This window comes from Phaseolus vulgaris, chromosome 2, assembly GCF_051622355.1.
Source record: "Phaseolus vulgaris cultivar YP4 chromosome 2, ASM5162235v1, whole genome shotgun sequence".
Lineage (NCBI taxonomy): Eukaryota > Viridiplantae > Streptophyta > Magnoliopsida > Fabales > Fabaceae > Phaseolus > Phaseolus vulgaris.
In genome coordinates this window covers 30,554,115-30,571,578 of record NC_143499.1, presented here as the reverse complement: position 1 = coordinate 30,571,578, position 17,464 = coordinate 30,554,115, and the positions used below count along the sequence as shown (strand labels likewise).

The 17,464-nt window shown below is 32.4% G+C and overlaps 2 protein-coding genes across 2 annotated transcripts; both read right to left on the bottom strand.

Moving 5' to 3' along the window:
- On the bottom strand, window positions 1-3,446 carry LOC137811369 (subtilisin-like protease). Its single transcript, XM_068613066.2, has 3 exons — window positions 2,953-3,446; window positions 1,050-2,186; window positions 1-914 (listed from the first exon to the last, which is right to left on the bottom strand). The coding sequence occupies exons 1-3, from the start codon at window positions 3,392-3,394 to the stop codon at window positions 253-255; spliced, it is 2,241 nt and encodes a 746-aa protein (XP_068469167.1). The 5' UTR covers window positions 3,395-3,446; the 3' UTR covers window positions 1-252.
- A 3,777-nt stretch (window positions 3,447-7,223) lies between these two features.
- Window positions 7,224-13,876, bottom strand: LOC137811368 (protein TPX2). Its single transcript, XM_068613065.2, has 18 exons — window positions 13,210-13,876; window positions 12,977-13,111; window positions 12,577-12,669; window positions 12,038-12,179; window positions 11,563-11,671; window positions 11,120-11,170; window positions 10,768-10,865; window positions 10,602-10,677; window positions 10,456-10,518; window positions 10,070-10,156; window positions 9,749-9,807; window positions 9,581-9,659; window positions 8,338-8,403; window positions 8,182-8,244; window positions 7,934-8,011; window positions 7,794-7,838; window positions 7,579-7,661; window positions 7,224-7,496 (listed from the first exon to the last, which is right to left on the bottom strand). The coding sequence occupies exons 1-18, from the start codon at window positions 13,403-13,405 to the stop codon at window positions 7,478-7,480; spliced, it is 1,542 nt and encodes a 513-aa protein (XP_068469166.2). The 5' UTR covers window positions 13,406-13,876; the 3' UTR covers window positions 7,224-7,477.
- Window positions 13,877-17,464: the final 3,588 nt, after the last annotated feature.

Below are 17,464 nucleotides of genomic sequence, written 5' to 3'. Positions count from 1 at the left end.
TACAAATAATATCATATTGGGTTATTTCAACAAACTTTATGAAGTCCACCCTGCAGAAGATTAAAGACAAACACTATATTTGATTTGAAAACTATTCCATTAAAAAATAAACGACAACTTGTGCATTTCAACCATCAGAGATGATCTTAACACAACAAGGACCAACTCTTGAATTAACCTAATTAATCTTTCATCCCTTCTTTATTTCTTGATCATCATCACCTCATCCTCATGCATGCATGCAAGTATCCATCACTTGAAAATAACAGATAAGGGGATTCTAACAGTGTGTTTGTCAGACACCCTGATCCAGGAGAGAGAACCCTGAGCAAAAGTATGGTTGCCCCTATTTTCTTTGATTTGTGGGATAAACTCCACAGAGAATGTAACCTTCTGGTTCACCTCTGTGAATGTTATCTGACTAGGGTTCACGCTCATCCCCATGGCCAAAGGCACTACAAGATCCACGATGTAAGTTGCCTCTGCAGGTCCAACGTTGGTCAACGTTCTGGTGTAGTACTGTGTATCAGACCCCATCACAATAGAAAACGAAGGGTAATTGAGTTGTGCTTCTGGTATGGCTTTTACACCGGAGCACCTCACTCTCCTCTGCACAAGAATTCCAATTTCTCTATCCTCGTAACCCAGACCACACAAATAGGGAATATAATCATCTGACTGAATATCATAAACAAGCCCCGGATCATTTGCTTTGTTAGGGTTAACATGGCCTGCACCAGTGGCAAATATGTCAGCAGGAAGAAGCCTCTGGTCCAATATGGGTTGTCCTCCCAGGTTCACTGTGTTTGCAGTCGTCATAATTGCTGATTTTATAGCCGCAGGGGACCAATCAGGGTGTGCACTTTTCAGCAATGCAGCAACACCACTAAGGTGAGGACAAGACATTGATGTTCCTGAAACAATAAGGAAATGATGTTTTTATAATACTACTATTTAACTTATATAAATATATATAATAATAAGAAAATTTATAATTAAATGATATAAATAAATATTAAAATAGTAGTGTTAAGGTTGTAATGTGTCACCTGAAACAATATTATATGGTGGGATTTTGTTGTCTACAGAGACAGCCCATGCAGCTAAGATGTTGACTCCTGGTCCAATAATGTCAGGTTTTAGAATCCCGGGACTAGCCTGGCTTGGACCCCTTGAAGAAAACGAAACGACTGCGGGAGCAAGTGCATCGCCAATGACGGTTCCTTTGAACGAGATTGTTGCAGTTGGTGAGGTGGTTGAGTTTATGTAAGACTTTATGGCCAACCCAGCAACGTAACTAACTTCCACAGCAGGTAAAACATGAGCAACAGCGAAAGTACTGAAGCCAAGAGACTGTGAGTTGGCGAGAATCATGGCCACGCCACCAGCGTCCAGAACTACTTGTCCTTTGACTACGCTTGAAAATCCTCCACCTATGTCACACACCACCACTTTTCCCTTCACATCAACGTTGTTTAAGAATCCTGGGACACAGAAGCTGGAGTTGAGGATTCCGTTTGCACCAGCATACACAAGTGGTAGCAGAGTAGGGGAAAAGTCTTCGGGTTGGAACAGAGATTCCCCTTCATATTCTGCACCATTTCCTAGTACTGCTGATGCTGCTATCTTTCTGTCAATGGTGCTTGCACCAACGGTGAGGATCCACGGGGCTTCGTTAGAGAGAGTGCTATACCCAGGGCCAGAGTTTGCGGCTGAGCAACTAACAAAAACTCCGTTCTGAATAGCTGCAAATGCACCAATGGCAATTGGGTCTTCAACGAATGGAAGAGAGCCTAATCCAAGGGAAAGAGAGAGAACATCAACACCATCATCAATGGCTATGTCCATTGCGGCTAAGATGGCACTTTCGGTGCACCCTACTTTATCATTGCACACTTTGTACATAGCTAAGTGAGCATTAGGTGCCATGCCTGCTGCAGTTCCCTGAGCGTTGCCAAAAACACTAGCGTTCTCTACAAATCTTCCCGCGGCTTCTGCAGCGGTGTGAGTTCCGTGGAAAAAGTTTTCAAAAGGAGGCTCTTCATTAGCACTTTTGAGCAAGTTCCTTGCACCAATGAGTTTATTGTTGCATGTTCTTTGCCCTGTGAATTCACAGTGCCCTTTCCATTTTGGTGGTGGAGGTGGCATCCCTTCATCGTTGAAAGATGGATGGAAAGGGTATATACCTGTTTTTTTTATAAAAAATAAATAAATAAATATCTCAACCACTCAAAGTTGATATAATCTCATATAAAACAACAAAACAACGACTTATGAAGTTTGACTTATGAAGTTTGGACACTCTTCTTGACGTGTCGGTGTCAGATACACGTAGCAGACAACGACACTCATACTCGTATGATACTTGTAAGACATGTATCCGTAAAGTGTCTAATTCAAAAAATATTTATTGGATTTCTGACAATTGTAACACAGTTCTAACACAATTTTAAAAAATGAAAAATATATTAATTTTTAAAAACTCAAATTTATTGTATAAATTTTTATTATGATTATAAAAATAAGAAACAAATAATTTTGAACCAGTCATGAAAAATATTTTTCTGCTCCAAAAAAAATTGAAATATATTTGTACTTATAAATCTTTATTGTCAATTTATATAATTTATAATTATATAATATATAGATCTATTTACCGTGTCCTACATTTTATACGTATATCAATGTCTCTCTTTGTGTCTATGCTACATAATTCCTCACATTTCTCCTTACACCATAAACTCAACCTATTAAACAGGAAAACTTGAAAACACCCGGTTACTTAATTAAAAACATACAATTCATATAATAAAACACCAATCAGAATAACAAAATCAAGAATATACATTTAATTCCACCAAAGAAAAACTTCATTAACATCAACATCATACATTTAATTCCACCAAAGAAAAACTTCATTAACATCAACATCATAGGAACAAGGGTATATACCTGTGTCTATGACTCCAATTATGACGCCTTGGCCAAGGTTGGAACTATTCCACAATCCTAGTCCTTGTCGCAGCCCCAAGAATGATGGAGTGTGTGTGGTGTGTAGAGAAAGTATCCTTTCAGGACGAGCTGACACAATCTCATCTTTCTCTAGAAGAGCTTTGGCTTCTTCTGGGGTTAACTTCACGGCAAATCCAGAGGCAACGTTGCGGTAAGAGAAAACCATTCGATCCTTGTTGGAGGCCTGTGGAAGGAAGGAGTGGTACCACTTATGTAACTCTTCTGATTCAATGGTAGCTCTACTTTCTGGCCTTTTCACGTGAACAATGTAAGTTTGCAAGTTGCTGCCATGGTCTTTGGCAAATGAAGTTGCCATGGTGCTAAGCATGAAAACGAGACCCAGAAGAAACGCAAGCTCCAACACGTACTTGCTTTTCTCCATCGTTGGGAATTTAATTTGGAACAAATGATAATTACTTGGGTTGAGGTTGGCTCAATCCCATCTATGTATATATATAGGAGAACACAATGATTGTGACTAACAATGGCCAGTTGGTCAAAGTTTTACCACACTCAGCAAACAAAGAAGGAAATAATGGGCCTGCAGTAATTAAGGAATATTATTGGTGTAGTTAAGTTTTTTTTTTTTTTAATGATAAATTGATAATTTCAATTTTTTATACTCAATTAATATTATTATTTTAATATTTTTTTTATATCATTTAATTATAAATTTATTTTTTATTATATATATTTATTTTTAAACTCATTATATCAAGAGTTTTATACAACTTTAACTCTTCTTTCAAGAGTTGTGAAATTATATTTTTTGTCATATTAACCTGGCTCTGGTATCAACTTATACATATTCAGACCATTTGTTTTGATTTTAATAATAAGAAAGAAGAGATATTTATTATCATATCCTTTGTCTTCAGTTTACTCTTTTGTTCATCTCTGTTCTATTTTGTAATATGGTATCAAAGTCATTTAAAGCCTATCCTAACGAGTGTTTGTTGGGTTTATCAAGTCACTCACTATCGAACCGTTATCGGATCACCCATAATATGTTGTTTCACACACGAGCTGTCACTCTTGACGTGAGGGGTGTGTTGGAGATCCCACATCGATTAGAGATTAAGGCATTGTATATAAGTGGGTGCAAATATCAACCTTATGAGCCGATTTTATGAGATTGAGTTAGGCTTGAAATCCACTTCATAATACCTCTCTTTTATATGTTTATATGTGGTAGAGTGTATTGTATGAGAAAAAAAAAGACAAGTATAAGGCGTAATTTCTTACAATAATTTTGCTGGCCCAAGACGGTTTGTTGTGGAAGTAGAACCCTAACGAAATAGTAAGAAAAGGAATAGTTAGGTTAAGGCACTAACATGGTAATGTTCGCTCTAACTCATGTGTGATAAATTAATTGGCGGAGAATACACTCTACCGACAGCTGTGTTCTATAACTTTACTTCATATCGTATACTCTTCACCTTCTCAATGAATTAGACAACTTACATATTTATATATACAATTTTTTCTATAACTTATTTGAAATAAAGTTTTCTTGACAACTGCAAATATAGTAAAAAATAGTCACTTCACACCTCTTTATAATAATATACTAATATTTTTAATTAAAAATAAAATAAAAATAATAAAAATATTAATTTATTATGATGTTAACTAAGTGTTTTTATTATACACGGTATCAACTTATCAACACTCAATTATTTGTAGTGACTATTTCTTTTTTTTCTCTATAAATTTTACTTCAAGTTTATTTGATATTGTCAATGTTAAAAAACACCCACCTCCTTGTAATAATATAATAAATTTAAATTAAAAAATAAAGTAAAATTCATTAAAATATTAATTTATTAGAATGTTAAGTGGGTATTTTTAATGTGATGTCAATTTATCTGTCATGTGTATCGGCACTCACAAATTTTATACTCATAAATTTCTCCTTGTTTTTTAAAATAATAAAATAATATATATATATATATATATATATATATTAAAAAATTTACATATGGATTATTATATATGAACAGATATCCAAATCCGTTTACTAATAATATTGTCTATCTACTTTGGCAATTTCTCTCTCCTTCTTCATGCAACTATCAATTCTGAAAAATTTGTTTTAACTCTTTTAAAAAATTAAAAAACTCTAAATGAAGTAAAATCTCACATTTTTAGATAACTTCAGTTGCACCGTCGTATTCCTTACATCCCTTCCAACCACAACACTTTCGTTTTTCTCCAGCCACAAAATTTGAAAGAACAGTTTTATCATTTGTTTGAGCATGTATGAGAGGTTTAACAAGAAGATTCGTTGTATTTCACGTTTCTCAATGCAAAAATAATTATTTTTTTTAGTTTTGTAATCCATTTTTGTATCTCACTAGTTTTTTCTTCTTCTGGGTTTTGTAACTTTCAAAAAAATTAAAAAAAACATTAAAAATAATACAAAACTTATATCAACCATAGATGTTCCATAAATTCAGCAGTACATACCAATTATGATGATAGGTAATGTTTCCAAACATTTTTATATGTATATTATTAATATTAATAATATTATTAATGTTATTAATATTAATATAAAAATAATAATAGTGTTATCATTATTCATTATTATTATTATTATTTAAATAAATAACAATATTAATATTGATAATAATACTAATAATATTAATATCAATACTAATAATATTAGTAATAATAATAATGAGATATATAAAAAATTATATATGAATTTATTACATATCTAATATTATCTATACAAAATCTGTATGTAATATTGCATAAGGAAAAAAATTTGTATGTAATTTTTTAATAAATAACTTTATTATTAATATTACTAGTAATATTAAAAATATTATTTCTGTATGTGAAATATTTTATACACTTTTTATATCCTTATGTACTTATGTGAATTTTATTACACACTTTCTTTTTAAGCATGTTTTCGGACACATACCAATTGGAGTATGAAAATGTAGCTTCTTTTATATAGTTTGTAATCCATTCCCACCCTTTGAATTGAGCAATAAGTTCCATAATAGATATTTTGAAAAAATGTTCCGGAATGATCAATTCAAAACACCAACTATGTACCTCCACTTCTGAAAGAACAATCCGAGAAGCTTTCGGAATAATCAATTTGAAAAATTCCCAGATCATGATTCCAAAGCGTATAAAAACACTCACTCACCTATTCTTTCACGAAAATTGCAATGGAGAAACAGAGGTGCAACGATGACAATGTGGACTGTAATGATGCCACAACCAACAGTGGTGGAAAGCAGTTGTCTACTGCAAACCAAAAATCCACGGTCAAAGCAAAAGTAGGAAAAATCAGGTTAAGTAAAATTACAAGTCAAGGGTATTTTGGTCTTTTATATTCACTATGGGGGTGCAGGAAGCAAAAGTCGAACAAAGTGTCAGAGTAGCCCAATTGCGTGTAGGCCCAATATCGAGGCCTGAAATCATCCTTGCTGAGCCGTGCTTGATTCTGTTTTTCAGCCTTGCCTCTCTCTCTATACAATGTGTTGTTTTGACACGAAGAAAAGTAGAAAATGTTTTAACATTTTCAACAGTAAAAACATACAGTTTACACATTAATAAATTAATATTTTATTTATTTTTATTTTTATTTTCAAATATTATTATATTATTACAAACAGTCTCTTATGTTATTTACTATTTACTATTCATATTCATAGTGTCTAACAAAATTTTTCTCAGAAAAATATATGCAGCTACTCCTGCATTCTATCAAAAGTTTATCCCTCCATCCCTAGTATCTGTTACAATTTACTAAGGAAAACTTCCAAACCAATGCATCTGACTTCTGAGGTCGATTCTCCTGAGGCAGGAATCCAAAGTTACAAAATAAATAAAAAAATTCATCTTAACAACCCTATATTCCAAAATAAATAAATAAAACTAAATCAGTGGCTTGACTTCACTTCAGTGCCCTGCCAAACAACCATTGTCCATCACTCCCAATTTGAATATTGGTTCAAATGTATAGATTTGATAACTAGGAGCTACGTAGTACATTTTTGGCTGGCTGATCGATGTTATAATCAGTTCAAGTATAATATTTCATTAATTCATCTACTTATTGGGCTTAAAAAGATACAAGTGCATAATTTAGTATGCTAACTTCTGTCCTCACAGCAATTTTCTAAGATTCTGTGTACCGAAAAATAAAATCTGAGAAAGTTGCTGGCGCATGTTAGATTCAGCCATGTAGTAATGCCTGTTAACGATTTTATTAATGGATTGTGATCTAGGAGAAGTTGTACAAGATGCAGAATTTCGTATGCTAACTTCTGTCCTAACAGTAATTTTCTAAGATATGTGTACTGAAAAAAAAAATCTGAGAGAAGTTGTTAGGCGCCTGTTAGACTCAGCTACGTTGTAATCGAAGATGTTGCTCGGTAGAGACATGTTTTCCCAGCAATCTTGTTTCCTACATTGGCCAATAATGTTTATACTGCCGTCATCGAATACCCAAGCTCCTGCACCATTTGAGTTGAAAGTGGATAATATAGCTAATCAAATTTACCGAACATAAACAGCAGCAGCACCAATTATGCATACCTCCTCGCAGTTAACAGAGTACCAGCTTCACGGACGCAGCCTTCTCTCCCACTTTGCTTTCCTCCAAATATGAAAGGCGTTTCCTACACCAATTGTGTCAGCTAAAAGATGAATATTTAACATGAAAAGCATACAAAGGTTAAAGGGGAAGAAGCAAAAATGGAAATGAATGAAAATCATAGGCTAAAGTATTCTTCATGCAGAGCTATTAGTACCTTTGCATCCCCATGAAAAGAACTCCCTATATTTTCTTTTGAATCCTTGCACCCAGAAAGAAACAACTCAGTATGATACCAAGACAAATGAAAAACAATATATGATCGTCATATTCAATTCAAAATTATAGAATGAAAACCTCTCTAAACACTTTCGAATGCCGATGCATTTTCAACTGAGATCCATTATTTGACTGGACTTCGGATGTTAGGGACATCTGCTAACATTTTACAATAGAAAATGAATGAGAATAAATTAGTTATCTCGAATCAAAAGTTAAAATTAGTACCTTCAATGCAAAAAATGGCTCAGGAGTAAATTAAAAGAAATTGCAGTAAAGAAAAAATATATATATAAGGAGACACAAAAAGATTAGCCTGAATTCACCTTGCTAAAGAGTTCAATTGGTGGATTATGCTGAATCCTCTTTTCCGTATGGAAATTAAATTCCTGTATGAATTGTAGTAAGATGTGATATGGACAAGTTCTTTAACCATTCTACCGTTATTATTAAAGGGTGAAAAAACAAGCAAACCAACTCACCATTGGCACAGTGGTTTCCTGCTTTCTGTTCCGAAAAACACCAATATCTCCTTTACTTGAAAAAATCTGCATCGACACTTTAAAGTTGGTACTACAGCAGACCAAACAAACAACAGGGAAAAGAAAGGTAGAACATACATGATGCAGGTAAGAGAATGAAAATGAACTATTCTTATAGAAATTCGTGTGAATTCCCCCACTTTTTCATTGACACATCTTTCACAGATCAAACTATTTCAAATACAGAAAAATCATAAGCAAAAGATGGTTTAACAAAAGTTACCATACGTCCATTTACATAATTTATTTTGACTTTGGGATTAAGTACAATGAATTGAGTTTCACAGGTAGAAAAAATGTTAAAGAAATAATTGATGTTAATCCTAAGAGTTCGTCATGAAAATAAATATCAATTTTAAGATACAATTCATAACTAAAACTAGGCCACGAACGTATAATAAATGCCAACCGGATCACCCACTAGGTAATGATATGGTAGTGCCTGGCAATAACTTGTTTGGGTTTTGCTTCTCCTTAAAACAAGAAGTTATGCCAAGCAGAATTTTAAGATCTGTAACTTAAAAAAAAAAACATTTACTTTTTAATGAAGAGAAGTTCTAAAAGGGAACTCTTAAAAAACTAGTTTTGGGAGCTTTGGTTTTGACTTCTTTTTCCTTCTTGATTATTTCAACCTGAAATATTATATTTTAAGCTTAAATAGTTACAGAATACCAAATATCTTTAGCATTTCGAGTTATTATTTTTAATGTTAACTAAGCTTTTAAGTTCTAAGAAAATCGAGCCAGACACTAAATCAACCTTTTTAAATCTAGATACGGATGGCAAGTTTTATATAATATAATAATTGCAACACATTTCTTATTTTCAAAATAACTGCTTTAATACATCAAATTGAATTACTTTGAAGACCAAGGGCCTGTTTTTTTTACACCAAGAATTACTTTGACGGGTGATATAACTTGATATAACTGAAATTGTATTTGCATGAATGATATACACACATTTTATGATAAAAAACCAATTCGTTATGCAATTTACTTATATATATCCCTTGAAGAGATAAAATTGTATAAACTATTTTAATTAGAGATATAAGCTTGGTTAAAAGTTAAGAAATTTGAAAATCTTAACTCAGACAACAACTGGAATATAATTTGAAGTTTATTGTTTCATTTATTGTCCAGGTATCTTCATACAAAATATATTGCTAATATCTGGTTACCTTCTTATTAAGAGGCCGAGCTTTAAAACTATGTGCAAAATCCAAAACATTATGCTTTTGAGCACCCATGGCAGATGGCCTGTATGCAAAGGGAGTATTTTGAAGTTAGATCACTGTTACATGATTTATTGAGTCAGAATGTTAATTCTGCATTTATCATCACAGTACCTTCTCAAATCCCTGATTCTATTTTCTTGAGCAAAAACAGCGGTAGGTTTGTCCGAATCCTGCAACTTGCAAAGTTCAGTTTCGCACATACTATTCACATCTATCTTGAAACAATTGTTTGACATATCTATATTTTGTAACGAAAAACTAAAGCAAGAAAATCTAGGTAAAAAATCACAAGCAATTGAAGCTTCAGAAATTTCATAACCAATGTAATTCATATGTTGGGTAAAAGAAAAATGAATGAGATTGGCTTAATCAAATAATACAATTATGTGAAGAGACATTAATATGCTATTTAAAATTGTGCGAACTAAAAACCTTATATGAATCATTGCAATGAAGTGAAGATGATGAAGAGGCAGATGTATGCTGCATAGCCCTCTCCTGTGTCTTGAGATGAAATTCCTGAGAAGCAAGAGATAAAAAGAACATGAGCAAGATACACAATGCTTTCTCCAGTAAATAATTGATTCAATTCTTTTCCACGTGCTGTTTTATTGTGTTTAGTGTGAGTCTCTAGTACCAAATCTGTGTGTATAACAATTAGGAAAACTGAATCTTTGTGTTTATTATATTGACTAAATAAATATGAAGTCCATGTTGTACTTGAAACACAGTTTCAACCTATGTTTCTCTTTGCATGCTCTGCGTATGAAATGGTAATGAAACTGGATGGAGAATGAAAGAAAATGTCAAGAGCTTACTTGAAATTCAGGCAATCGTGGTGTGCTCCTCTTGGAAAATGGTAACAAAGGAGCATCTAGAATCTAGATTAAGAGCATAATCAGTTAGGGAAAAAATGACGTAAAAGGTTACAAGCAAAATTAACCTAAACATAGCAGGTACCAACTTTTCTATTTAAAGGGCGGGCTTTGAATCTGGGGGCTGCCACTGTTACAACTTCTGCCTCTGCAGCTTTTTTAGGTCTGGAAAGCACGTGTATAATAAATTGACTTCAATTATGTGAGGAGTAAAAATGATCTTCACAAAGATTTTACTACACTAGAATAACAAACCTAATCCTTTGTGCTCTGTGAGCTGTTTCTAAGTCAGGCTCTCTAGGAATTGTAATCTTCAGCTTGGAATGTCCAGAATTTTGATCAACACTTGCAACCTGCAAGTATATGCAAATTATCAAACCCTAATTAAATACAATCCCCTTTTCCCTAAGGAATTTAACTACTTTAGCGATGCAAATTAAATTTGCAAAACAATGAGGATGGGATTTTTGTGCTTTGTTTACAGAAAATCAAATAGGGAGAGCAATAATGATAACAACAAAAATATACATGGGAAAGAATATGGCAAGTCAAAAGTATATTTGAAAAGTACAATCTACTCAAGGAGTCTCTGCATCACAATCCTTACCTTCTTAGGTGCCTTGTGGACAAAATTAACTTGCTGCTTTTCATCACCAACCTATCATAAGAAGATACAGTAAGAAATTTCAATTGCCCTGTCAAAAATAAATGGAATGCCGGCAAAGACACATTTAAATTCTCAGTACATGGTTTCAAGTACTTATGCTACCTGGCAAACATGGTGGCAAAACAAATTCTAAGTTCACCATGAAAAAATTCTAAAAGTTCTCAAAAACTTTCTTTAAGCATTTTTTATACATTAGAACGGAAAACAATGTTAACAACAAATGTATCACCAGCAACTTATTAAGATCTGCACAAAATTTTACAGCACTAAATGCTAAATTTCTGGCTTATATCCAAGCATTCAATCAGAGACAAAAGTAACAGTTGGCACTTCAGCTATAAAAGATAATCACAGGCAGAAGTAGATTAGTCAAATTTACAGACCTTGTGCAAGGTGCCACCTTCTAATTTCTGTCGTTTGGCAGCTTGACACTCTATGCCAAAATAGGTAGACAAATTCATTTTTTTGTTTTGATCTTGTGCTTTCTGAAACCTGAGGGCAAGGGAATAGTTGTGTTGTAGATGATATAAGGAAAAGCAGTTTTTTTACATACATGGATAGAGAAAGCTAGATACTACAATTGTACCATTAAACATCACGGCACTTGAGAGTAAGTAGGGAATAAATGCAGTAATAGTCTGGCATACTTGATAAGAACATAGCGACCATCCAAGCAAGAGAGCATTTAAATAAAAGCACCCTTTTTTAGCAAAAATACATCTCATGGCAAAATGCAGTGATATAATTCATTTAAAAAAAGTGCTTGCCAACTAATCAAGTGGTGCTTGACTGTTTGATTTTTTACTAATAATTCATGCCTTGAATCTTGACAAAGGGGCAAGTTTCTCCAATAATCACCTTGAGCTAACAATTTGATGGGGCCGATTTTGCTTAGCCAACTGACTAGCAGTAGGTTTCATTAGTGTTGAACCCTTCACGACAGCAGGTTTAACTTTAGAGCTCAAATTGCTATTGATTGTCTTGCTGCTAAAGGTCAGTCCTGGAAAGATATAATTAAATGTCAAGCTCAAAGAGGTGGAAAAAAACAGGTCGAGATAGAAGGTAAGAGGAAAAATACTTAAAGAAAAATGCAAAAACATAATGTCCTAAATAATAGAAGCAGAATCTAATGATTTATAGATTATAAAAAACAAAGTTTAAAAAAAATGGTTGGAACATAGACCACCAGGTTCATAATTCATACGATATGAGTGCCTCGGACTCCAAATTGGGTTTAAAGAATATTTTTTTTCATGAAGCCAGATTTGAAGTGGTGCCACTATTCAGTTTATGCGTGGGAAGGCTCATCACAGGATGCTATATCAACAAAAAAAACTTAAAAACTGTCTCTCCTTACTCAGCACATTCATCATCACGCCATCTATAAGATTAGTTACCTGGAGTTACTGGTAACAGTTTCCCACTAATATCCCGTGGAACTCCACTCAGAAAGGCAGACATGTTCCCGCTCTCATCCCCTCCTTTTGAACCTGGCGAGTAGAAAACATACATCAGTGAGCTCTCCTTCTAAAATATTTATTAATAACAAATTGGAGTCAACTCTCCTATTTCTGTCATTGCAAGTGTAGTTCATCATAGTCCTTTACAAAATTCTCACACTAATCCCTAATCTTTTTGCACAAAAAAGTTTGGATCAAAGTGAATGTCGTTTTGAAAAATCAGGATTAAGATGAGCATAAAGTTAAAGGTAGAAGTGACAAATGCGCACAACATTTCTCAGACTGTGCTTAGCGGCACGAGAGTAAATCAAGAGAATAAGGGAAGTAGATTGCATACCGCCGTCATGGTGAAAAACGGTGCGGGAAAATCCAATCCCTGACAAAACATTATCAGGCTTGGCACCGTGAACGGTGGTTGCGCATTCCAGACGCTCTGATTCGTCCTCTCCCACCACTAGCTTCGCCACAAAAGCTGAAATAAAAAAAAAAAAAAAAAAAACAGTGATTAGCGAACAACGGTCATTTATGAAGAGGAATGAAAGAAAGGAAGACAGAGAGGGTTAAACGGACGGGAAGGAGGGTAGCTGACGGCGGATTGAAACCAGAGTTGGGCTTGGCGAGCTTGCGCAGGAGTTTCTTGTTGACTGAAATCGAAGAATCGAACTGCGTCGAACTCGTAATCCAAGTCAATCTCATGAGCAACAAACAGCTGTGGCTCTTCTATTTCCATATCTTCCTCCTCCGTCATCATCATCATCATCACCATTGCCGTGCCTTCTTCGTCCCCGCTGAGATAGGTTTTGGTTCAAATGTGAAATCGCAGCGCCATGATTATTACTATATTGTATTATATTTAATGTAAATAAATGTTTTGTGTGCGTTCAAACTCGCGAACTGAAAGAAAGGTTGGCACTGGCACTCTCGAAGTGTTTCAGTTGAGTGTTGAGGCTTGGTAATTACACCACAGCCACAGGGAATAGAAAGAGAAATAGTATTATATTATTATTTTAATTACTTCATAATTTGGATAAACGTAAAATATAAATGAGAAGGCATTGGTTTTGTAATTTTGTTTGTCTGGTTAGTGTGGGACCCGCATGAAGTAAGTGAGTAACGACCAACGATCCAAAATTTGAATTGTATGGGACAGTGTGTTTGGACGGATTCGCCCTTGGCCTACAATTTGAAGGGAAGTGGTGCTTTGGGCTGCGTCATGTGTGGTCACTGCTCAGAGACTCTGCAATTTCGGCGCCCCTCCTTCACCTTTCGTAATCCATCATATTTCCAAACCAATTTCTCCCTAACGGCTCTCTTTATTCCTTCTTGGGCTGGGCTGGCCAACTCAAAAAGTTGCATTTGCCAGTGGCACATCCTGTTTGATTTTCACAATCCCTAACTCTTTTTTACCAACCTATCCTTCATCTAATTCAGGAATTGTCACTTTACATTACAAGATTTGAAAGATTATTTTCCTTCTATTATAAGTTAAAGAGGGATAGTCAATGTACAATAGATAACAAAAATAATTTTTGAAAATGTTTTTGTTTTGCATTGTTTAAACCTTTCCTATTTATGTGCGTTGTTTATCTTTTATTAAATAATCCAATAAATTAATTTAATTAAATTGAATACTTAATTTTTGTTTATTTTAAATGAATTTAATAATTGAATAACTAAATAAACAATAGATGAAGTAAAAATATGAAACAAATCAAAATAAATGTATATAGGTGACATCAAGATTCTAAATTGTGGTCCAGCAATTCCCGTAGCAATATTGCTCTTACAGTACAATTTTTGAATCAAATTGGTGTAACTCAAATAAGCTAAATTACAATGGAATAATTGTGTTTGTTTTGTTATATTTTTAAATAGTAAAAGGAGATATGTTTTAAGTTATAATTATTTTCCTTAACATTCAAGCCACCAATCAGTAAAGTTAGTAGTTTGACTTTTATGAAAATATTATTGTAGGTTTAATTGTGCTGTGATCCAAGATAGATGGATTAAATTATAATCAAAATTGTGATATTTAAATTATTATTTTTTTAAATAAAAAAAGTTGTGATCTCTTTCACACGTGACTGTAATGAATTTTGCATTTTAAATTTAGTTATAATAAATTTTTAAAATTGTTCTACTTCATTTTTATCAAAATAAAAACAAAGATCAAGAGGATAAACATTACGTATCTCGGTTTCTTTTGTCTTTCAATCTTTAATATCTCAATCAAGTCTTGCGGTTGGAATCAGTGCAATAATATTGTAATGCTTAAGTTAATTTTAATCTAAGTAAGGGCATATACGGCTGAGATTGGTAACCCATTCTTGGGTCATTTTTTAATTTCTTTTATATTTTTTCTTTTTTAGTAACTTTTTTGTTGTAATTATTAATATCAAATTTTGGATAATAAAAATAAAAATATAAGAAAAATAAGTAAAATTGAATTAAACTTTAATATGATTATAAAAAAAATTTAATGAATCAAGTATAAAAAAATTATTGTTAATAAAGTTTTATATAAAATATTGACAATTATTTAAAAAAAAACATGATATTATTATTTAAAAATATTAAAAGTAATGGAATGTGAGTTACGACAATTCAAAAAGTTAAACCGTCCCAGGAGATTGACGAGCACAACCCACTTTCTCACCCTATGTGTCAAAGGTTATTCATTTAATTACCTTTTAACTTTAACTTTAGAATATTTGCCTGTAATTGTGTTGAACTCTTACTTACATGTGTATATAATTAAATTATGCTCACATATATTCAGGTTTCTCTAATCATAATTTTTTTTATCTTTTACTGCTCAGTGTTTGTTAATTATGCTGCCAAATTATTAATTCTGAATTAATCATAAACTTAACCCACATACCTAAATATCTAAATATCGAATACAATCTCGATATCGAATAGAATCTGGACACGTGGAAACCTCCGAATTACAAGGGAAAGTACGTGAGAGATATTAAACAAATCTAGTGATAAACTTATGTGCGTAAACCATGTCAACACCATTTTAAGTAAATTGACACACAAAAAGGTTATCTAATTTAAAAAGATACCTTGGAAGGAGTGCACATAACTTATATGATGTCAAACAGGGACCTCATTCAAATCACCTAACCTCCCTCAAATGTCTTCCATCTATGAGTACGTGTACGTATAATTTCCCATATACGTATTTAATTATAATTGCACCTACTTATGTCAAAATTTTATTATACATATAACATGATGTATAATGATATATTATGCATACTCTCTACGTCCACCAATATATCACAAAAACTCTATATAATAAAAGAACATTAAATCTTTGTCAGAATTCATTTATCAGTAAATAATAAATACAGTCATATAGGTACAAAAAGTACCATAAATAATAGTACTACATATACTAACACATGAGATAAATTTTGTCATCACAATCTAAATAAAAGACTATTATAATTCCTAACTCCACCCAATTTAGTGTTCATCTATAACACAAAAGTGGGTGTGTACAACACAAATAACATACTATGGTTCAATCTGTGTTTCTTTACTAAGGTAGCCAAAGACACACCTCAAATTCCTATCTTTAGTAAAACAATGTCCTTAATTTATCCTTCAAATGTATCACATGAACTATTTCTACAAGGACAACTTTTTTTTATCTCTAGATATGAAAGATATTTAATTTTGATTAAATGAAAGATTTATAATATTCAGCGTTATATCAAGTATCCAATAACACAGTTTAGATGAAACTAATCACAATCGAATTAAAGTCTTTAAAATATTTCACTTTTAAGTTGAAAGATTTAATTGTTTTCTATCAATTTTTTCGTTTGGTAATAAACTTTTGATAAAACTTATAAAAATAAAAATAAAAACTGAAAAGTTACAAATTTTAAAAACTATGAACCTATTTAATTTAGTACTTTGCTTTCAAACTCTTTACAGACACTGGAGCTGCTAGCCAAGAATTAAATGATGGAGAAATCATAAATTTGTTAATATCTAATGGCTAGTAGTAGCAGAGGAATTGGGATATTTTTCTATACCAGGTGGAAAAACTCATTCTTATCCACTATTAACTTGTTCTTGGAAACTTGTCCTTGGATTCACAATTCTTTGAAGATTACGCATAATCTTTGTATACTGTGACGAAATCAGAGATGCAGAAATTCAGGGTGAAGTTAGCAGCTTTTGGAACAACTTTGATTAAGATAGTAAAGAGCATAAAGTTTGGTAGAGACAGATAAAAAAATTGTTATCTAGTATTTATATAGAGTTCAAATATTGTTAATGCTTCTATAGTTTAAACACAAGGTAACAATTTGGTGTGGAGAATTAGAAAGAGATGATGTATTTGTGATAAATTTTCTGTTCTTTTTCCGATTAGATTGATTTTATATTAATAAATTTTAACTAATTTTAATCAAGTGTAAGGCTAGATTGTAATTTACACCGTCCTCGATTTTATAATTTTGTATATGTTTATTTATTATATATTTTAAGCAATTAAGTCATTTCTTGATGATAACTTAAAAATGAAAAATTATGTCCTAGATTTAATTAGATCAAAACAAAATAAATAAAATGAATGCAAAATTATTTATTAAATTAACAAATAAAATATTTTATAAAATATGAAAACCAAATTGAAATGTATCAATAGAGTTGGATTTTATTTCAATATTTTTAGAATGAAATTTATTTTTTATTAGTTTTTATGATTCAGATGCGAAACTTATAGTTCGAATTATTATTTATGACTATGGTACAATTTTAAATTATAACATTAACTATCTATCTATATATATTCATAATT